Consider the following 22,328-nt stretch of genomic DNA (forward strand, 5'->3'; position numbering starts at 1 on the left):
AAAAGGAGAACTCGAGTGCAGAGAGGGGCTACAAAAGTCCCCGACGGGGTCGTGCGAGAGAGTTTGGACACGGATGACGAAACCAGGGAAGGATTTTAAGATTTTGTGTACAAAAGGCGCTCAAATAACAAATCGTGCTCTGGTGTGCGGAGTATAAGTTACAGACGTTTCACCTAACGGAACGACGGCACGTACATGTCTTAAGACGGGTCTCTAGGAAGTGCGTGCTTGTTCATACTTCCTCTGTGACTCTCGAGAGATACCATGCGTCTGTACTGTGTGTCAGAGAGAGTGTGAGTTTCAGCGCGCCTCGGAGGTCCTCGGAGTGCCTCGTCGATCCGGCGCAACTTGAGCCTCGGTGCGTAAAATAAGTAAACGAACAAATCTGCATCGCTGTATTTGATGGGAATAAGAGCCTGTCCCATGTCCCGGCTGAAACAAGAACAGGCTTCGACCAGATAACAGCCAATACTTTGACTGATATTTCTACTTTAAGAAAACAAACACATATTTGACCAAAACTGTGAGGTCTTTATTGTGTTTTCGGAAAAAAACAAATCAACGTAACTGAAGATGAAACGCTACTAAGGAGTGATTTCCTCACACAGTGAACGTCACGTGTTTTTGCGAAGAGAAACCGGCTGCTGAAACGGCCCCGATGCACCTCCTCGACACAGAGAGCAGAGTTTTCACTTTCTGTGTAGAGCGGAACGGGGTGAATCAGGGATTATTTCCTCACGCTAACATCGGCGAACGGAGATCAGCTGAACGACGAGCTCCGTGTTCTTTTCTTTCGGTATGAGCACGGTTTCACGAGAAGTAATTCTTTCTTCTCAGAAACAGACAGAACAATGGCGCAACGCACAACTCGTTTTTTTTTTTTAGTCTCGATCTTGACTTGATCTCGGCTCGTCCTGATCTTGGACTTAACGACGTCGCTCTTGACTAAAGCCCTAGACGTAAAGAACGGGGGAAAAAAGAAGAAGAGATTAACAGTCTAGCTTGAATCCTGAAGCCTCTTCATCAAGCGATGACTCCAGGACGATCCTCCTGTTTTTCCTTGTGTTTAGAGGTCGACCGATAGTGGATTTTTACCGATACCGATAACTAAGTCGGGCGGTACCTGCCGATAAACAATCAATCAACCGATACTGAATGCAAACGTAACACTCGAAGTAAAATATCGTTGGACTTCATTACAAATAAAACAGTACTGACTGTACAGTGAAAATGTATTCTACTTTTTTTTTTAATGAAATAAATATATATTAACTATTAATAAATATTCAACTAAATAAAAGATATACATCCAAACTGAACCAAAAAGTAACACTCCAAATAACAAATAAAAATAGAGACATCCAAAATGAATAAAAAACAAAAAACACTTCAAATAACACAACAAACTTTACCAGTGATGGTTTTTATTTCGCCTCTAGAGGTCACTCTCGAACCTCAAAATGAGTGAAGAAATGAGTGAGAGATCCCTTAACGCGTTTTTGCCTCGAAATCCTTCGAGATGACAGAAAAGGAAGAAGAATATCATGTAATATTTCTGCATAGGAATCGTTTAGACTCGGATACGGTGTACATATGCGCTTGCGTTTAAGGGTTATGCGGTCAGGTGCAGGTATACGCCATGGTGGAATACGCGTAGACGTTCAGTACGTTACACTTAAGACCTACCTGGTCACTGCCCTCGGCCTGCGACGTGACATCACTGGTCTCGTCTGCAGGTTCAGGTGAGCTGATCGGCTCGCTCTTCACCACCACCTGCATACGCTGTGCTTCTTCATCATCTCCACCTTTCACGTGTACACCAACGCCATCTGGATATTCCTCCTTCCGTGGCAGAAGCAGAGGCTCCGCCCTGCTCCCTCTGCCGCCGTCCGATTGGCTGGGCAGCTGCACGTCCTCTTGTGCCACTGCCCTTCTGTACTCGTCTCGCTCGTCCGCCCCGATCACCACCACGTCCAGTTTGGAATCCTCATCTATGGTTTTGCTATGCGAGTCCGGGGACAGAAGCTCCTCCCCTCTAGCTCCTCCCTCCCCACAATCCTCCCCGATGCCCTGGGCTTGTGAAGTGAGGCGCGGCCTCTGCCGTGGGCTCTCCGCCTCTGAGCGAATCAGAGAAAACGACTGCTTGCGCTTCTGCAAGCGGCGTTGTGGGTAGAAAGAGTCACGCTGGTCTAACAGTCCACTTCCCGAAACCGACCCCGCCCCTCGACCGGCCGCGCTCCCTTCCTCCTCGGTTTCCTCGTTGAGGGCGGAGCTGACCACGCTTAAGCCGAGCTGCTGCAGGAGGAACGATCGCTGGAGACGTGCGTTAGACCCGTTGTTCATCTGCTGCTGCTGCTCAACACGCTGACTCCCGCGCTCGCGAAGGGGAGACTTCGGCAAAGTCCGAGTGTTCAGGTAATGCTTACAAGCTTTCACTACTGCGTTTAAATGCAAATGAGACGCAGCCAGTAACACGTCCATGACGTTGCTCTCTCCCAGCGTCAGCGTGGAAGTGTACATCATGTCCACGAGCACCGAGAACGCCTCGGCCGTCACCACCTCCGAATCCAGCCGGATTACGCTCAAGCTACCGTCCCCCTCGGAGACGCTAAAGAGCGCGCGGAAGTGCGTACTGCATGCGGCCAGGACGGCACGGTGAGCTTTAAAATGCCGGCTGCCCACCACGATCACGCAATCACACAGCTGCCCGTGGACACGCTGGTAGTTCAGCTGCTGGAAGATCTGCTCAAAGTGTCCCGGGAAGTCCATGACCTGAGGAAGATAAACAGCAGATTACGTGACAATTGTGTCATATTATTATTTTTTTTACAAATCAGGAAGCTTCCCCTGAAACAACCAGAGTTAAACGGGTATCCCAGAGTCCACCAGTTATATATATATAAATGTTTACTGGAATTACGCACAAGTCAACATTATACAATATAATGACTTCTAGTACCGTTATATATTCTCTTCGTCATACTTGACTGCTTCTAACCTAAGCGGAAATTAAAATTAATGATAACACATGGACTAAGGAATAAAACATTTAGTCTTATGCTGTTATGGGAAAATAATCAACCATGAACATATACATACATATATCTATATTTATATATACACACACACACACACACACACACACACACACACACATATATATGTTAGTGACTCCTATACTACATTTCAGGTGTAACTACAAATTTACAACCTATATTTAGTCGCAGAACCATGCACTAATTGATAAATGATACTTTATATATTTTTCCTGAGGTAACTAGCACCCTGGCTAACACGTCTAGAGGTCTGCAGGTTACCTAGCAACCTATGCTTCAACACAGGCTAGTTAGCTAGCTAACCTCACTGTCCTACCTCACTAACCTAGCTAGCAAACCTGTGTGCTGTTCTTTATTTGTGCGAAACCGAGCTCTAAATTGCTTTAAACAAGTTTACCTTTGCGTGTACACAATAAACCACCTCGGTGCAGCTAGTCAGTTAGTTAATTAATTAGCCGACATTAGTTAGTCTGCTAGCTGGTGAAGTTGTCGGACCTTCAGTCGCCACTGAGAAGACAAAGCAGTCGATTACGTTAACAAATAAACGCTGTTGAAGAACAGGAAACTAAATCATTCTTTCATGTTCTAGCTTATTCTAGGTGTAGCTAAAACGCCGAATACAATACAGACAATAATATCCCATCGTGCGCTAACAGTTAGCTAGGTAGCTACCGGCCATTTCTCATTAGCCAATGAGTCGACTCTTTGAACCGGATCTTTTGGGTCAGCCGACTCGCATTCATTTGTTCCCTCCATCCATTTTATACACCGCTTATCCTTCAGGGTTGTGGGGAGCCTGGAGGCTATCCCAGGGAGCATGGGGTACAAGGTGGGGTACACCCTGGACGGGGTGCCAATCCATCGCAGGGCACAATCACACACACACATTCACAGAATCTGACAGCAAATCAATCAAACAGGAAGTGAGTGCTGTATCTCAGCAAAGACTTTGCACACTGACGCAAAACTTGGTAAGCAGCTTCAGGACCATGACCTGAGGCTATGCAACCAATTTCATGCCAGCACCACTTACTGGTCAAATATTACAGTGACATGCCACAAACGCCTCCATCATCTTGAGACCTGTTGCCATTCTAGCCATTTCTAGCCATCTATGATATTATACAGACAACACGTGACTGACAGAGTTTAATATCAAACAGCATTTTAATGAGCAATTTTCAATAATAAAAAAACAAAACAGTATAAGACAGATATATTCTAGTTTGATAATCTATAAGATAAGTTTGGTGCAGGTACTTGCACAAGGGGGGGGGGGGACTTGACTGATGAGAAAAAAAAATCACTTAAGATGTTTTTAAATTGCAAGAAGAAAAAAAATTCATGTCGCATAATTAGCGGCAGCTGCAGCAGCAATGCCACCCTGCTGCCCATTTGTTCATCTAGATCTTTCCTCCTACAGTCAGAGAATTGCCCCACTGTCCGTCGTCAAAACATACACATCATGAGTGAAACTACAAATCACTCTCGAATTCCTTTGCTTAAAAGTTATGGCTCTGCTTTCATGTGATTGTAGCTGGTCTGTGAGAATACAGCTCACTGAGTCTGGGTTCTTGGCACTGAAAATGCTTTCTTGAGGTAACTATCACGCTGGCTAGCAGGTTACCTAGCAACCAACACTACAAGATGGGCTAACCATAGCAACATTCTGAACACGTTACAATATTATCAAATAATTTGAGTTTCTGTTAGTCATGAGCTAAGTCCCATTATGTCTGACTGCACAGTGCACTAATAGTTAATGTGCTATAACCTGAGTCGACTCTTTGAAACGACTCTTTTTGGGTGAGCGATAGGAGTCGACTCACATACCCGAAGAACCGCATTATGGTTTTACTGAAGATTCATTAGTACTTTGTAGTACATTTGTTAGTACAGTGCATCAAGTCATTAAGTAGCTACTTGCTTGGTACAACATAACTATCAAAAGGCGGCTCATCCGTAATAAACACACGCAGACCACTTTATTAGGAACACTTGTACGCTTACCCCTTATCCAATCAATCAGCCAATCATGCAGTGGTCAGCAGAAGACCACATCCAGTTCTCGGCTGACCGACATGGAACCCGATGTGGTCGTCAGCTGTTACAGTTCGTCTGCCTTAAACGTCAACATCCTCTACGCTCAGAGATGCTTTTCTGCTCACGCCGGTTGTAGAGAGAGGTTATGAGTTACTGTAGCCTTTCTGTCAGATCAAAACAGTCTGGCCATTCCATTCTCCTCTGACCTCCCTCATCAAAAAGGCTCTCCACCCAGAGAACTGTCTCTAACTAGATGTTTTTGGTTTTCGCACCATTCTGTGTAAGCGCTAGAGACTGTCGTGTGCGAAAAGATCAGCAAATTCTAAAAGCTCAAACCAGACAGCAACCATGCCACCGTCAAAGTCACCGAGATTTATACATTGTGCTGCTTGCACGATTGGCTGATCGGATAATTGCCAGACTGTGCAGTGATACAGGTGCGGGTGGTGAGTGTATATTCCATCATAGTCAGTTCTCCGTCCACTCCAGGGCGAAAGTATACACTTTTAATTAAAAAGGAATTTTATTTCTCGAGGAACAGATGAGAGAAACCATTTGATGATTGAGAGACACAGCCTGTGATGCAGATGATGTCTGAACACAGGGGCATGACAACAGGGTCTGTAATATTTGCCTCCGGACCTATTACTAACACCAGAGCAGAAGGAATTTGCAAAGTGAAGCATACGTGACATTTTTCAGGAAGAAAAGAAAAGAAAAAAAAAAACCAGACCAATTAAAAAGACCAATAAAAATCAGTAAAAATCTCAACACTGCATTTCTAACACATGACATTCGATCCAAACAGAAGAAATCTAACAGCAGCAACGTAGATCTGAACAAGGTCCTTTTTTTTTTTGCCTTTTAAAACCCAAGATGCGCACATATAAAAACTCATTAGCTGTCTGTCATATTCACTGTATGATCTGGATCCTTTCAAAATAACGAAAACAAATGGAACAAGGCAACAATATGCTGGTCCGTTAAAAAAATATATCAGCTCTGTGGCATCATTTGTATTTAAAAAAACAAACAAAACAAAAACGCAACACAGTAAAAATGTGAATTTATCGTGGAGGAAACCCGCGGTGAGGTGCACCACGCCCCCTGAACCCGCCCCGCTCTCCTCGAAAATTGGGTCGGTTCCTGTCGCGCCCGCGTTCACCTCGCCCACCTGCCACTCCACCTCGGCCCCCTCGGGGAGCCCCTCTGCACCCCTCGGGCTTAGGGGGCGGGGATTTGGGGCGGAGCCTTTCAATGTCCTCTGTGCAGCCTGAGAGATAGGAGCTGGAGAAGTGGGAGGAGTATGCTTCAGCGTTGAAGTTGCTGTTGGTCAGCGTGGGTCCGACAGTTAACCAGCCTGGAAAATCACACACACACACACACACACACACACACACACACACACACACACCCCAAAACCCATAAATATCACTTTGTAAACACCTTCCTTAGTACTTACGAGACATGATGACAACAGTTCGGAAAGAGAAAACTGTCTCTCTGTGTGTGTGTGTGTGTGAGAGAGAGAGAAAGAGAGAGAGACCAAGACAGAGACCTGGCCTGATAGTACTGTCTCGCCCAAACAGATGGAGACGCCTGAGTCCGAGGCAGAAGTGCTCGATGATGTGGAAAATCTCCACAGGCTTCTCGATGTTGCCCATCTCAGGCTCCTCTGTGATGATCAGGTCGATGTCCACGTTGGCGTGGATGAATTCGCCGTCTGTGCTGCGCCGAACCGTGCCCTTAATACCCATCAGGCAGTGCTCCTGAAACACACACACAACATTTATGTAAATTTTAGGTTGAAGAAAAACAAGATGAATAATATCACTAATCAAGCACGCACACTTTAATTATCACCTCTTGCAGAAAGCCTGCAATAAACCTTCTCTATTTTGATGATGATGATGATGATGATAAAAAAAAAAAAAACCCTAACAGGTTTAATTCCCTTCTTCTTACCTTCGTCCTCTGAAACACTGCTTTGGGGTCCAGCGTTTTGGTCTTTCCCGGGTTGTCCTTGTTGGTCTTGATCCAACAGATGTCCTCACATCTCCTGAACCCCCATTTCCTCAAACACTGCGTAGCGAACGCACTGATTACACACCTTTACTTAAGAGACCATATATATTTAAAAAAAAAAAAAAAAGAAGAAAAAAAAGACAGCTACAGATATTGTGCACGTCTAATCTAATTATGTCTGCAGTGTAAACACACAATAAACCCCGAGAGTACTAAAATGCTACGAAGCCCAGATTGTGACCGTCGTTACCGGATTAACAGCAGACATTCTTTAAACGTGAGTCTTACCATCCTGCCGAGATCGAGCCCCTCCCCCGAGCCGCACCAGAGAAAGACGAAAGAACGCAGTGCCGAGATCTCGTCGATCTCCAGCTTCATGATCTAGGACAGAGACGGAGAGACGCAGTGTTCGCTTCTCGAATCCGATTCGACAAAACGTGTCGGTTAGTTTTCCGTAACCGCGGCTCTTACGGATGTAATTCGAGTCGTTAGATGCGGGTTTACGATACCGAAAGAGAAAAGCGTTCAGCACTCACATCGTCCCAGGTCCAGAAGCGTTCGCTGGCGATGATGCCCGACTCTCTGTAATACTCTTCTAGCGGAGGCTCCAGCAGGATCACGTCAAATTTACACTTCAGGTCTCTCAGATCAAAGTTCTCCGGGTCGGCCTGCAGGTACCTGAAAACATCCGAACACGTGCAATGTGCAATATACTGTCGCATGGCTGTCTTGGAAAACGAACGTACGTTAAAAAAAATAATTTTAAAAAACAGTGTCCGGTGTTTACATGGGTGGTGTGTTTGTAGTGGAGATGAGCTCGTCTTTGAGCCGGATGAGCTCTCGGAGTTTGGGGTACTCCTCGAATCGGTCAGCCAAACCTGTAACACAAGACACCAAAAACAACCCGTTACGTTTATTTATTTTTAAAAAGGCTGGACGTTTTCCTCAGACTTTAAAGCAAAACACAAACACGTCAGCTTCCTCCTTCCTTTATATTTCTCTCGGTTCCCATCCTCACTCGCTCTATTAAGCGACCGTTAACTCCACCATACGCGTACGGTCGTGTTCATTCTGACCTAGATCCTGAGAAGATCTTCCGTAGTAGAGAAGACGAGACACTCACCCACGTCTCTGATGAAGTTCTGCGGTCGGTGTCCCGTGTCCACGAAATGCTGGCAGTAGTCGTTATGAGGGTTTAAACTCTGCGTCCCCTAATCGGTATAATAATAAAAAACGAGAATTAAAGAACTGCTTCGGGGGAAGAAAAAAAATAAAATAAACAAACACTTCCAAGATAATGATTTAAATGGAGAGGATGGATACACAGAACGCAATCTGAAGAAGATTTTAGATTACGAATCGGTATGGAGTGAATCTCTTAGGAGCGTGCTGTTCCAGGAAAATACTCACTGACGTGGTGGTGTGATGAGACACGAAGCGGAGCTAATTATTATCCGATAACACTAGAAGTGCCGGTAATTACGTCACGTCGTTTGATTACACACGCACAGAGTTAGGTCCATAAGTATTTGGACAGTGGACGCAATGTTCGTCGTTTTTGCCTCTGTACACCACCGCGATGGATTTGAAATGAAGCGATCGAAACGTGATCGAAGCGTGTAGGACGTTCAGCTTGAATGCAAGGGCTTTAACAAAAACATCGCGTTTAGGAATTTCAGCCTTTTATTATTATTTTTATTTGTTTATTTATTTATTTTTTTACAGAGTCCTTCCATTTTCACAGGCTGAAAAGTAATCGGACAAACTAACAATTATTTTTTTTAAATATTTGGATGCAAATCCTTCGCGTGAACGACTGCCTGAAGTCCGGAACCCATAGACGTCACCAAATGCCGAGTCTCCTACCTTTAGATGCTTTGCCAGGCTTTTACTGTAGCTGCCTTCAGTTGCTGCTTGTTTGTGGATCTTTCTGCCTTCAGGTTTGTGCTCGGAAAGAGAAGATTGGGTCGAGGGCATCGGACATCTAAGGACGTTTCATTTCTTGGGCTGCTTCTGCGGTACGTTTTGGGTCGTTATCCATCCGTACTGTGAAGAGTCGTCCTATCAGTTTTGCAGCACTTGACTGAATCTGAGCAGAAATTATAGCTCTGTACGCTTCAGAATGCATCCTGCTACTTCTTTCAGTACTTCTATCATGACCCAGTTCCACTGGCAGCCATACATGCCCATGCCATAACACTTCCTCCACATGTTTGACAGATGAAGTGGCTCACGAGCCTTTCCTTTCCGCCTCCATACTCTTCTCTTCACATCATTCTGGTACAAGTTAATCTTTCCTTAGAACTGGACAGCGTTCAAGAAACTCTGCGATCATCCACTATAGCTGTGTTCGGTGATCCTCCAGGCCTTTTGGCGCTGCTGTCTGATTTTTTGTTTGTTTGTTTTCCAGCCTAAAGATGGCCTGCATCAACACGTCTTTGGAGCGCATATTGAGAGTTCCCATGAACGGCTACCAAACGCAAATTCAACACTTGAACTCAACTCGAGACCTTTTATCTCCTGAATCTGTCATGAAATAACAAGGAAACAGGCCACACCTTGCCATCAAACCACTTCTCGGTCAACTGTCCGATTACTTTTGAGCCTGTGAAAATGGAGTTCTGCTGTAGGAAAAAAAAAAACCCGGCTGTAGTTCCTGCATCATTTCAAATCTGCCGTGGTGATGAAACAAAATGATTAAAATTGCGTCGCTGTCCGAATACTTACGGACCCGGCTGTATTTACTTCAACGAAATGTTTGCGGCGTGATATGGAGCTAATTAATTAGCTAACTGATTCTCAGCGAGTATAAATCCAGAAAAGAAAGCCACCTTAAGAAACGTGCTGGAGTCCTTGTAGACCTCTTCGAACGGCCCGCTGTCCTCCTGCTGCTGAGGCTCGGCGTCCTCCTGTAACACATCCCCCATCTGTTACCACGGTGTTCTACGTTACAACCGCTTTGATCTGGTCTGAGATCAGTACCACTCACTCTCTGCTCCTCCATGTCCTCGTCGGGGTCCTCGCCCTCGTTCTGGCATTTCCTTTTGGAGCCGGACGCTGTCGTGTCGAACGACGATCTGCAGAGCCGCAAAGCCGAGAACAATTAATATATGATATAACAGGAGCTCGGACTTGGGTTCTGGCTTGTTCTAATGCATTATTATTATTATTATTATTATTATTTCAGCAACACCGTATCTGAAAGAACATCTACATAATCTAAAAATAATAAACAGATTTAAAAAAAAAAAAAAAAAAACCAACAACAACATGCTGTTATTTAACAGAGACATCTAATCATTGATACAGTTGACATGAAATTCAAGAGAACGCTTGAGTGGATATATAAATATGGAAAAAACAAAACAAAACAATGAACGCATAAACACCTGCAAGTCTCTCTCGTCTCCTCGATCTCTTTTTGCTCCTGTTTGCTGTTGAGAACAGCGCCGATGGTGTCTGCGCTTTCTGCTCCCAGCTGCAAAGACAAAAATTATTTGTATATATTATATAGATTTTTTAACCTATGATCTTGTCATACGTGAGTACGTGAGTATTATACTTTTGAATTATAGGTGCGGAATGATTTTTCCCCCACCATTTTCAACATAAATCAGAAAGTTTGAGTTTTTTCAGACACACACCTAGTTGCTAAAAAAAATGAAAATAAAATAACTATAGCATGAGTATTAGGTATGAAAATTTTAAAGCTCCGGCATGGGCCAAATTTGCTCCAAACCACATTTTTAATACAATATTCAGCAGGCGATATCTTGGCACATATGCAACTGTGGAACTTGTCTTTTACACGTTAAAGATAGCGTACAGTAGAGAACAATCCCTGAGAATTTCATTCATCTAGCATGAATCTCTCAAAAGTAACGACTTGTGGAACTTTTTCTGTAGCACTGGTTTGTTTGTTTTTTACAGTAAAATTAGGGCATGTCCTCTAATTCAAGCCTCAATATCTAAAAAATGAAAGCATATACAAGCCTGAAATTTTACACACTGTTTATTTGTTATGATGACATCATTTCCAGGAAATATTTATTAAATCTGAGAAAGTCAGTCAGTAACTTTTTTTTTGTAAACTGATGACTTGAGGTAGATTTACCCAATATACTACTATACCATACAGTATACTATTGTGCACTATAGTGCACAAGCAGACTTTTGGCATTCAGACTATTTACTGCAAAAAGACAAATCCATAATCACTACAGAAGCCCAGGATTTCTTGCTTTAACATGTAGAACAACCATTTCACCAGGTAAACACAACACAACACACGCAAACGCCTCCATATTCTCCGCTTAGAACAGCAACAACAAAAGAAAACCTGTCGCTAAAATAATTGGTTGTTTTCATATTTCTACCTGTTGTGCAAGAAGCTGTCGTCTTAGTTTCTGCCTCTCGCGGATTTCCTGCAACCGACTGTCCATTTCTCGTGTTTATTACCGAATAAACGGAGTATTTTCGCCAGGAAAAACTGCACGCGAGCCCATTCAAAACCAACACGCCTCGGTCGCATGTATTCCGCGTCATCGTTTGGCCTCGCTTCCGCGAGTCGACGCTTGATGACGTAACCAGGCTTCTACTGAAGCAGGACGGTTCCTCAGCAAATTACTTCGCAATTGAAGCAAGAAAGAGTGGAATAAACTTGCTAAATGAAGTGTTTGTAGACTGTTACGCAAAAAAAACATTGCAATATTACAAGCAAAAAGCGCTAAGTAGCCTATTAATCTGTATAAAGGGTGTGTATAATTTTGCAGCCAGGATACTGTAAGGTCCCCCCCTCCCTAAAAACCTTTTTCACTCGCATTTTGTTGGTATCATGTAAAAGGATGAAAAAAAGGGGGTTTAAGTTTATAACAGGTGTGTGTAGACTTGTTCTATCCACTCTATGTAAGTGTGTTGAGTATAATCGTGCAAGCTACTGTACATTCGTTGCTTTGGTTTGCTTATGAGGCTCATTCGCTTATTACGCTTTTCATTATTAAAGGATTTTAAGGATCATAAACCAACAACAATATCCCGTCACTGTGTAACACGAGAAAACATCGTTTCGAATGAAACAGGAAGCACTGTCAAAGTGAAATATGACACACTCCATAGTTTGTAAACTCCTTTACTTGAGGTTTTCAGGAAGTCAAATGTTATGCAAGTATATTTTGCGCAATAAATTGCAACTAAATTGGTATAAAAAAAAATGCTTTTTGCATTGTCGTCAGTCATATACGCTACACTACGCATTAAACAAACAAACAAACAAACAAAAACAACTACACATGGAGAAAAAAAAAAAAGTATAAAGGAAATAGCAGAGCTGAATGTTCGTTTGGTGTGGCTGCACAGAGAAGGTCAAAGTTTGTCCAGGAATCTGTTCATCAGAGCCTCAAACCCGTCCTGAGCGGATTTCATCTGGGCTAGAGTTTCCTCGTGGCGCCGCCGCCGAGCTGCCGTAGATTCCTTTAAAAAGTCCAGAAGAGTCAAATAGTGCTCATCTCTCCGTCTCCGCTTGAGCGTCGAAGGTCGCGTTGGTGTCGCTGAAGCCGTTGGTGTTGCTGCTGGCGTGGCCGAGCCCGTGTGCGCCGTCGCAGGCGATTCTCTTCCACCGTCCACATTCAATGCCTTTGGCCTGCGCACCTCTACACCCTTCACCGTGCCAACAACGGGAAATTCGACGTCATGATGCCCGCCCAACAGCTCTTCCATCTCACTAAAAAACTGGAACGTCACGGCTTCTTGACCACTCATTCTATTATCGTCTTTCGCTTTTTTGTATTCGTCCTCAAGAGCGTACCATGTTCTCGCCACATGATCAGGATGGAAGACCTGCCCAAAGTGTTTGGAGAGTCTAGTAGCCAGCTCCCTCCACATATGTTTCTTGCGGCTTTTGCCCGACTTTATTCGGGGATTGAACTCCTTTAAAGCTCGAAGGAGACTTTCGCCGTCTGCTTCCAACTGCTGGCGCATCAAATCGATCAGAAAGAGGGTTTGCTCTGTATCAAAAGATTCATTTTGTGGCAGGGGTGCAGCATCCACGATGTACACGTTATCCTCTTGCTTGGTTACTATAAGAGTAAAACAATCAGAGAGATATGAAATACATGTCTTTATTGTTGAACCTTTTGATCTTTTGTTAAAAAAATTCACAAAAGTACTCTGCGCTCATGGATATCAAACAACTGCAAACACAACAGAGATCATGTTTGTTAAATGTAGGTGTGCAACAATTATTGGCACCACTATGAATCCATCGGAGAAAAATATATTTGAAGTATATTCCCATTGATATTTCACTTTTTTTTTTTTTTTCAACCATGACTTCCTGTTTCACAGGTGTATAAATATGCAGTAACACAGGCCAAATTCCCTTACTCATTCATAACAATGGGTAAGAGCAAAGAATATAGCTGTGATGTGCGGCAAAAGGTTGTTGAGCTTCACACAATGGGAAGCGTCTGTAAGAAACTAGCACAAGCATTGAAAACGCCCATTTCCACCATCAGGACAATGATTAAGGCGTTCCAGTCAACTGGAAATGTTATGAATCAACCTGGAATTGGACGTGTGTCTGTATCGTCTCACGGACGCGGACAGGTTGAGGACGGTTCGAGTGGCCAAAAAATCTCCATGGATCACAGCTGGAGAATTGTAGAAATTAGTTGCATCTTGGGTTCAGAAAGTCTCCAAAACTACAATCCGAAGTCACCTACATCACCACAAGTTCTTTGGTAGGGTTTAAAAAAAAAAAAAAGCCTCTACTCTCATCCAAAAACAAACTCGAGCGTCTTCAGTGTGCCAACACTACTGGAACTTCAAATGGGATCGGGTTCTATGGTCAGATGAAACTAAAATAGAGCTTTTTGGTAATAAACCCCAGAGGTGGTTTTGACACACACAGAGAGGTAGCCTCATGGAAAAGTACCTCATGCCCACGGTTAAATATGGAGGTGGATCTTTAATGTTTTGGGGCTGTTTTTCTTACAGAGGATCTGGACATTTTGTTAGGATACATGGCATCATGGACTCGATCAAATATGAACAGATATTAAATGAAAACCTGACTGCCTCTGCCAGAAAGCTTCAAATGGGCCGTGGCTGGATCTTCCAGCAGGACAATGATCCAAAACATCATCAAAATCAACACAGAAATGGTTTACTGACCACAAAATCAAGTTCCTGCCATGACCATCCCAGTCCCCTGACCTGAACCCCATAGAAACCCTGTGGGGTGAACTGAAGAGGAGAGTCCACCAGCGTGGACCTCGAAATGTGAAAGATCTGGAGAGATTCTGTACGGAGGAACGGTCTCAGAAAATAAAAAAATCCTGTATCCTGATATAGAGCTGAACTCACCAGTAGTATACAAGTTCACTCTGACCGTCAAGGCTTCATCAAGGTAGAATGTAGTAGGGTCATCGGCTGACTGGTACAGAGGAGCATTACCCAGAAATGTGCTCTTCTCTGGGTCCAGGATCAGAGTCACCTCGCTGTCTGCGTCGACTACGGGATTTAAATACACACAACATGACAGTTACAGTCCATGACTGAGGAGCTACTGGTGCTGTTATGATTAGCGTTAGCAACACGCTAGCCAACAAACATTAGTGATATGAGTGATGGGCCTATCGCTGATGTTTTACCTTCTCAAAACTGTCATAGATTTAACCAAGTACTGTGTCTGTATGCTAACCGAGCTACTGCTATAGACTCATTTTAAAACAGAGAAGGGGTATTTCCTTACTGTTCACAGAGTGCTCAGCCATGTTGGTCTGACGTCACTCGCGAAACTCCTCTGCTTCTTCTTCTTTTGGTTTTAATGGCGGTTGGCAAACCAACGTAAGGTGCATTACCACCACCTACTGGACTGGAGTGTGAGCAGCGACTCTTCTTCTCTTTGTTCCTTATGGCGGTTACCCGAGACCACTCCCACCCAGGCCGATTTGCACTGCGCATGCGTCAATTCAGCGCGCATGCGCAAAGACGTCAAGAAGATATTGAACAAATGCAAACGTTAATTTCTTATAAATTATTCTTATAAATTATAAATTAATTTCTTATAAATATAACGTTATTATTCTAATAAAACACACACTATCGTCCCCTCTCTCTCTCTTTATATATATATATATATATATATATATATATATATATATATATATATATATATATATATATATACACACACACACACATACACACATTTGTATTCATTACTTAGTAGAAGGACTACAACTATTATTAGTAGTAGTAGGAGGAGGAGGAGCAGGAGTACTAGTAGTAGTTACAGTATTATTATTAATATTACTATTGTTGTTGTTGTTATTATGATGTTATGATCAAAAGCACATTGCATTACTGCACTTCAAAAGATCATATGTTCTCCTGGTCCAGGGGAGAACCCGCTAGACTAGCATTCAGGACAGTAGGGTTCTCCATGACCTGCAATTGCGCCGTGTGAACACCAGATGGCAGCATTGATCCAGAACTGAGTCACTGTACTGCGCAGACTTTCTCTCTCTCTCTCTCTCTCTCTCTCTCTCTCTCTCTCTCTCTCTCTCTCTAAACAGCCTTAGTAACACAACAGAAGTTACTAGAATACAGTAAAATATGTTTTATTGCAGGTCAGGTGGACTTTTTGGAGGCGTTGTGAAATTCATGCTGGAATAACAACAAAAAATATTATTATTATTATTTTTTTTTTAAAGTTCTTATTTTTAAAACCTGTTTACAGTTTACAAATGTAAAGATGTAAAGATCTCGAGTGTTAATAACGCCATGCTGCTATATTTATCCTGCAGAAGTGGACTTCAGCTGCCGGGACGTGAGTGTTGACCAACTACAGAATTATTACACAATTATGCTCATTATGCTTAAGAGCTTATTTTAATACTAGCGCGTGTGTGGGCTTGATTGAGTCACGTGACTCAGAGGCAACGTCAGTCATCAATATAATCATCATCATCATCATCATCGGTCAGTCAACGCGCGCGCGAGCCGCTTGAGGCTCATGGGCTTCCCCTAGTGAAACCCCTCGCGCGCTTCCGTCATTGGGTTCCAGTAGTCGCGCGGAGAATGCTGAAGCCGCTCCGGTGATGGAGGCGAGCGCGCGCTCCTGTTCCTCCGCGTGCCTGCCGCTCTTCTTCCTCCTCTTGCTCTGTGTCTCGCGGACGTCCGCTTTCCTGAACCCGTTCAGCGAGTGCACGCAGAGCCGCGGGAGAGGCGCGTCATACCGCGGCTCGGTGGACGTTACAGAGTCGGGCGCGCGGTGCATGAACTGGACCGATGTGAGCGGCGTGACCGCGCGCTATCCCGGCAAAGGACTCGGCGAGCACAACTTCTGCAGGAACCCGGACGCCAGAATCCGGCCCTGGTGCTTCTTCCGCAACGCGCGCGGACGCATCGACTGGGGCTACTGCGACTGCAAACAAGGTACACCAACGTCTCCGAGCAACACAACTCCGTCATCTGCACAGTGTTTACACTGGAAAAGCGCGTGCATTGTCGAGCAGGAGGATCTGCGTCGTTGAAACCAAACATGCACGAGCACTGTAATGCATCATGTAAACCAAATATGCACGAGCACTGTGCTGCATCATTTAAACAAAATTCACACGCGCACTGTGCTGCATCATTTAAACAAAATTCGCACGTGCACTGTGCTGCATCATTTAAACAAAATTCACACGCGCACTGTGCTGCATCATTTAAACAAAATTCGCACGTGCACTGTGCTGCATCAATTAAACAAAATTTACACGCGCACTGTGCTGCATCATTGAAATCAAATTTGCACGTGCACTGTGCTCTATCAATTTAAACACAATTTGCACCTGCAATGTGCCTGCATCATTAAAAAAAACAAAAAACATACTGAACTTGCACTATGCACGTGCACTGATTGCAGTAGGCTTTAACACAATACTACACCAATGCTCTGATTTGATCATGATCACTCTGTTCATTTCCTATCCGCGCTTACATGTGCATCTCCTAGGATTTATTTAGTCGCTATATGAAATAATGATCTATATGAAGCAAAACAGCGTCTTGACATACCAAAATAAACACCACTGGAGTTAATTCAGCACAAGACACTTTATAAAAGCAAGTAGTGGAGGTGAGGAGGTTAAAACCCGTAGGTTAAAAAGTCAATCCTAGCTTAATCGAGATTAGCCTGTTCAGTTCGTACGCACCTTTACGTTCCCAGTGTGGAATAAAAACGAAGCCGTTTGGTTCTAGAAATCCATATTAACACACCAGTTAATTCTAACCGCACGGGAGGTGTCAATTTAACTCTGGAGATTTGTAAGCCACTGCTGTCTGAATTGAAAAGTGTACGGATCGGAATTTTGTCCTTTTATTTTGACGTGTAAAGCGACATTTTTTCAGTTGAATTTCGTTCAACTGAAATCGGCTCGAATTCGTGTGCAAGGTTTCACATTCACGTTCATGATAATCCGGTTTCGATTCAGCCGTCCGAGGTACAATGCATTCACATTTTGGGTCAGCGATTTAACGTTTTGAAAACTTAAATCCGACATCGAAGAACTGAATCGGAAACGGGCTGGGCCAGCGAGAAAAAAAATCGGATTTGAATCGGAAATTACTACTGCGTTATTGTAAACTTGAATTCGGACTCGTACACCACCGATTCAAGCCCAGGGATCCGATTTCGGTTTGATCATCCGACTACTAAACCTGACTCACGAGTTCAAATCGAGGCGTAAAACTCCAGACCGGTGAACTATCCGTTCACGTTGTAGCATTTTTGTAACAATTTTTTGTAACATAACGTTGTGACATTTTTCATCACGTCCTGGTATTTTATAAACACGAGCAGTGGAAGTCCGGAAAATTCCGCAGGTTAGAAAGTTAACGCGTGTCTGAACTTTACACGCTCCGACGTTTATGGAGTCGTAAAATCCCAACTGATATTAATAACTGATGTATCACGTCGTCCGGGAGCATTTTGTTCGCCTTCAACCTGATACAACTTGTCAGACAATCCCATAAACGCTGTGTAAACTGTCCGGCTCAGGAGATGAAAGCATCGCCACTCACGAACGTTGCTTTGGGGGTTTATACAAAAAAAAAAAAAAAATTCTAAAGGCTTTAAAAAAAAAATAAAAATTTCTCAGTGTCATGTTCTTTATTTCGGGCGAGCACGTCGTGGCCTGTCAGGTCAGGACGAGGCGAGTTCAGACAAGCAATCACCCAAATACAGCCTGTGAGAAAGGTATGCCACAAGTAGCTTTCAGCACAGCGTGTAAATCCCCGTCTTTACATATATACACACACACACACACACACACGCTCACAAATACTAGTCGGTCTACACTGCAAAAAATACTGTTGGCTAGTATTGCTTATTTATTTATTTCATTCAACAACGCAGGTTTTCGTATACATAGGTTTTAACGGATACGAGTGAAAACGTCAGGGGTCAAGCGTCAAGCGCTCAACTATCACTTAATTCCAAGATTTAACATGGAAGCCACCTAATTCTGACATAACCTGCCTTGATATATTGATACCAGGTTTAAAAAACACCCCAAAACATACCTCATTTAAAATCCTAAGCCAGATCTCTTTTTAAACAGCTTACCATCAAAATGAAAATCGTATAAATAGTAAATAATTACCATATAAGTACCAAATGTACTCATATCTGCGCTCTTATGATACCTCTGACGTGTAGTCCTATTAGTGTTCTTACACTCATTACCGTATATTCGTAATACATCGATAACATCCCTCTACGTATTCATACGGTGTATTTTTTTTAACGATTACACGCGAGTCGTCGTGACTTTCCCACCTCTGTAGGAAAACGTATTCAACGTACTACTCACTATACCATCGAGTACCGTGCTCCGTTTTAAACGGGACAGAACGACGTGTCCGGTTAAACCGGGGCGATCTGAACACGTACGGAATATAGAAAAAAATACCACAGGCGTGTGGAATTCATTAGTTATATTATAGCGAACAGGGCGAGACCGTTACAGTGGCAAACTCTGAAGCGTACCGATTTCAGCGACAGTTAAGCAGATCTGCTGTTTGATATTAGCGACGTGTGATTCGCTAGCTTGCGTTTAGAAACGCCTAGAACGGCGTAAATCCCTCGGGCGGACGTGAGCACGTTCAGAACACGGCGTGTACTGAAGAATTTTATTCGATACGTTTAGCAGCGAAATGTAAACAACCGATTAGCTAGCTAGCTTTGGACTTTGTACAGGATAAAATTGACGTAGCGACGAAGCTTTGTACAAGGCCTGTTTGAATGCTAGTCACGGAGACGGAGATAGAGACACGGTTGACATTTTTGAATTCGAACCGAACCCTAGCGAGGGTTACGTCGTTTCAGAGTCCGGCTCTTGTGGGCGTGGCCTGTCAGGGGACGAATACGTTCGAATGTTACGGCCAGAGCTGTGAAAATGAATTACGGATGATACGAGCTCGAATGCTAAAAGTTTTCATTCGACGCTAGGTGTCATCATTACTACTGTTTATTGTATTTATTTTTTGCTGTTGCAAAGCCGACCACCAACGTACAGTAGCATCTGATCAAAGTCGGTTGAAACCGCAATTAACATTAGCTCAGATGAAATTCCGCGTCAATGGAGTAACGGTTCCGCGTTAACGCTCGTTTGCCGTGCGCTGAAAAGTAGGCCGCTATTTTTACAGCGCTCAAGGGCGCGGGACGAAATAAGCACGAGCCGCTAGCACTCAACAGCATTTCATCATATACGCTACTCGCTCTCGTTTAAACTGGCACGATGGACGGATAATTTAAAACACAGCCTGAGGCCATTAATCACAAGGGCTGTATTTCAAACTAACATAAACAGTAGGACCGAATAGGAAGGCAATATGGATTACCAAACATGGCGCTCGTGAGGTAGTTCGGATGGCGTCTGTGATTCTAGTAAGACGGTGGAGTCATCGTGAAATGTGAACAGGACTGTTTTCAAGAGCTCGTCAATGACGTAGCTGCAAAATACAGTACATACTTAACACGAGACGACACTCGCTGCCAAATATATTCATAGTTGGTAGGTTGTTTTTTTTTTAATAAGAACACACTTTCCTTGTGTGATTTCCTTGGTAATGTGGAGTCTAACACGTAACGAAGTTATTTTTAAAGCCCGCTAACCAGCTGGACTGATAACTATCTCGCAGGGTTACGGGGTCGAAGTAGTTCTTGGACACTTCAGACGTAATCCAAAAAGTAATGTTAAAGGAACCTTGTGGTTTTATTTCGGAAATATAAATTTAAAATCCTTTAAAAATATATGTAAATTTCTTAATGTAGACGAGACACGCAGATAACGCCGGGATATAACGTTTTAAAATCGCAAGCGAGGGTAAAAGTAGCGCGAAGAAACGCTCCAACGTGTCTTTGCGGTCTCAGAAAAACTCGCACTAGACGCGTGAACCTATTCCTTCCTCGTGCGTTGTGTAATTTTAGTTCATGTTCAGATGGAGATGGAGTTTATGAGCCTTTTCAAAGATATATGGTTACTGACACTCCCTGAGGCGAACACACAGCCATCAAACACTGGCAATATAAATAGCCGGTTGAATAACAGAAAAGAAAAAAAAAAACGGAAAATACGGAATACGATTATTCCCGTAACCGGGTTCTTTGTGCTGGTGTCCGGTTTTCCACTGTATTTATAGTGAAGTGTACAGTAGGGAGTGCTTTTTTGGGATATGTGAGTCCATGTGTGTAAGAGAGAAAGAGTTTGTGATTTATGTTCAACAGATTTATATTCTCTAGTTCACATTGGCTGTACCATGTCTGTCTCTCTTTCTCTCTCTCTCTCTCTCTTTGTCTCTCTCGCACACTCACACACCCAGCACGAGAGAGAGCAGGATATAAGTTTAGCGTCGAAGTCTTTCAAACGGATTCAGAACGAAAATAGCTACAATATAGCTGCAAGCAGCGATCAAGGGGTCCAAGCACTTTGCAATCGCGCCCCAATTTTGTTTCGTTTCCGTTGCGAGAGACATTTTCATAAAGAAGCATGCGAAAGCAGGTTTGTCACTCAGATATCAACAACATATAGATATTGCTTCACCCCCTGTTGCACACAGTGCTCCTAGTTACCAGCTGATGAACGTTCTTGCGTATCATCAGGATGTAACTTATTCGCTATTTCAAAATGAAATATTTGCTACTAAAAATAGCGCAACTTTCGGCTGACTCAAATATCATGGTTAGACATATTGTAGGAGGAGTAGGGGGGAAACTGTTTTCCGTAAAAATTTAGGTCGAACGGTGATCAGGAACGCTCTTCAAGGTCAAAGACGTTTCAACGTGGCCGACCTTGATTCAGTCGTAATTGTCAGACCTGGCAGGAAGTACGAAACCATAGATCGATGCTTTCATGACGAACCGTTCTAGAGCGGTAGACAGTGCGGGAATGATTCTATGGTCTGCCATAGACATCAAAGGCCTGGCGGTGCTTTGTGCCCTTAACTAGTCCAAGCATTATAATAAAGCAGGGTTTTCTTAATGTTTTAAAATGCAGATCTGTCGTACATCGTTTAGTAATGTGCGTCGCATATTTATTATAATCGCAGATTACTTATCAGGATACTTTGCAAGATTAATGTTTGAAATTGTGAAAGAGACCATTTAAAAAAATTTATTTTCGATTATTTATTTAATAAAGAAATCAACAGTTCGTTTTTTTTTTTCTTGCATTTTTGCTGTTTGGCACAATGGAAGTGTGGGTTACGTTTGTACTTGTGTGTGTGTGTGTGTGTGTGTGTGTGTGTGTGTGTGTGTGTGTAGGGTCTGTGCGCCTGCAGGGTGGCAGGTCTAAGCTGGATGGGACAGTAGAGGTGTACATGAATGGTGCGTGGGGGACGATCTGTAGCAACGACTGGGACGACAGAGATGCTCATGTGGTGTGTCAACAGCTTGGGCAAGGGTAAGTATACACACACACACACACACACATACTAACACACACAAACACTCACTCTCTCTACACACACTTTTTCATCTGTTCTGTTCCACAGTCTGTTCTTTTGTTCTGTGTTGTTGTTGTGTGTGAGAGATTTTGTGTTGAAAATGGCAGGTTGTGTGTTACTGTCGCCGTCACAGGACCGAGTTATGCTTCATCTTGAACCCGGGTTTTATATCATATAAACAGAACGGACAGACTTTCAAGGAGAGGTGTG

General features: G+C 43.4%; 4 protein-coding genes across 6 annotated transcripts in view; 1 reads left to right on the forward strand and 3 right to left on the reverse strand.

Moving 5' to 3' along the window:
- Positions 1-3,920, reverse strand: part of LOC108260752 (zinc finger and BTB domain-containing protein 5) — a 6,602-nt gene extending 2,682 nt beyond the window's left edge. The window contains exons 1-2 of the mRNA XM_017461267.3: positions 3,454-3,920; positions 1,687-2,772 (exon numbers count right to left, since the gene is read on the reverse strand). Coding sequence (XP_017316756.1) covers positions 1,687-2,769 — 1,083 coding nt within the window. The 5' untranslated portion in view covers positions 2,770-2,772; positions 3,454-3,920. The remainder of the gene's footprint in view (positions 1-1,686; positions 2,773-3,453) is intronic.
- Positions 3,921-5,288: 1,368 nt separating this feature from the next.
- Positions 5,289-11,679, reverse strand: mettl14 (methyltransferase 14, N6-adenosine-methyltransferase subun). Of its 2 annotated transcripts, XM_017461675.3 has the most exons (11): positions 11,501-11,678; positions 10,514-10,602; positions 10,114-10,201; positions 9,956-10,033; positions 8,248-8,335; positions 7,912-8,002; positions 7,661-7,802; positions 7,413-7,505; positions 7,065-7,181; positions 6,658-6,868; positions 5,289-6,459 (listed from the first exon to the last, which is right to left on the reverse strand). In XM_017461675.3, exons 1-11 carry the CDS (start codon positions 11,564-11,566, stop codon positions 6,167-6,169), a joined length of 1,356 nt encoding a protein of 451 aa, XP_017317164.1. In that variant the 5' UTR covers positions 11,567-11,678; the 3' UTR covers positions 5,289-6,166. The 2 variants fall into 2 exon arrangements, with proteins under 2 accessions (XP_017317164.1, XP_017317165.1); XM_017461676.3 differs by lacking the exon at positions 7,413-7,505 and having other exon boundaries at positions 11,501-11,679.
- A 557-nt stretch (positions 11,680-12,236) lies between these two features.
- LOC108260942 (uncharacterized) lies at positions 12,237-15,016 on the reverse strand. The gene is made up of 3 exons (XM_017461677.3): positions 14,875-15,016; positions 14,487-14,633; positions 12,237-13,198 (listed from the first exon to the last, which is right to left on the reverse strand). The coding sequence occupies exons 1-3, from the start codon at positions 14,894-14,896 to the stop codon at positions 12,486-12,488; spliced, it is 882 nt and encodes a 293-aa protein (XP_017317166.1). The 5' UTR covers positions 14,897-15,016; the 3' UTR covers positions 12,237-12,485.
- Positions 15,017-15,711: 695 nt separating this feature from the next.
- Positions 15,712-22,328, forward strand: part of prss12 (serine protease 12) — a 34,832-nt gene continuing 28,215 nt past the window's right edge. For both annotated transcript variants that reach the window (XM_017461678.3, XM_017461679.3), the window contains exons 1-2: positions 15,712-16,562; positions 21,937-22,075. In XM_017461678.3, coding sequence (XP_017317167.1) covers positions 16,226-16,562; positions 21,937-22,075 — 476 coding nt within the window. In that variant the 5' untranslated portion in view covers positions 15,712-16,225. The remainder of the gene's footprint in view (positions 16,563-21,936; positions 22,076-22,328) is intronic.

This window comes from Ictalurus punctatus, chromosome 29, assembly GCF_001660625.3.
Source record: "Ictalurus punctatus breed USDA103 chromosome 29, Coco_2.0, whole genome shotgun sequence".
NCBI classification, from domain to species: domain Eukaryota; kingdom Metazoa; phylum Chordata; class Actinopteri; order Siluriformes; family Ictaluridae; genus Ictalurus; species Ictalurus punctatus.

Coding starts and splice junctions, on each gene's coding strand:
- LOC108260942 (XM_017461677.3), bottom strand. CDS start 14,896: ATGGCTGAGCACTCTGTGAACA. Junction 14,634..14,874: donor GGCTGAGCACTCTGTGAACA/GTAAGGAAATAC, acceptor TAAATCCCGTAG/TCGACGCAGACAGCGAGGTG. Junction 13,199..14,486: donor AGTGAACTTGTATACTACTG/GTGAGTTCAGCT, acceptor TTACTCTTATAG/TAACCAAGCAAGAGGATAAC.
- mettl14 (XM_017461675.3), bottom strand. CDS start 11,566: ATGGACAGTCGGTTGCAGGAAATCCGCGAGAGGCAGAAACTAAGACGA. Junction 10,034..10,113: donor AGGACATGGAGGAGCAGAGA/GTGAGTGGTACT, acceptor GATGTGTTACAG/GAGGACGCCGAGCCTCAGCA. Junction 8,336..9,955: donor ACTCCAGCACGTTTCTTAAG/GTGGCTTTCTTT, acceptor TATACCGATTAG/GGGACGCAGAGTTTAAACCC.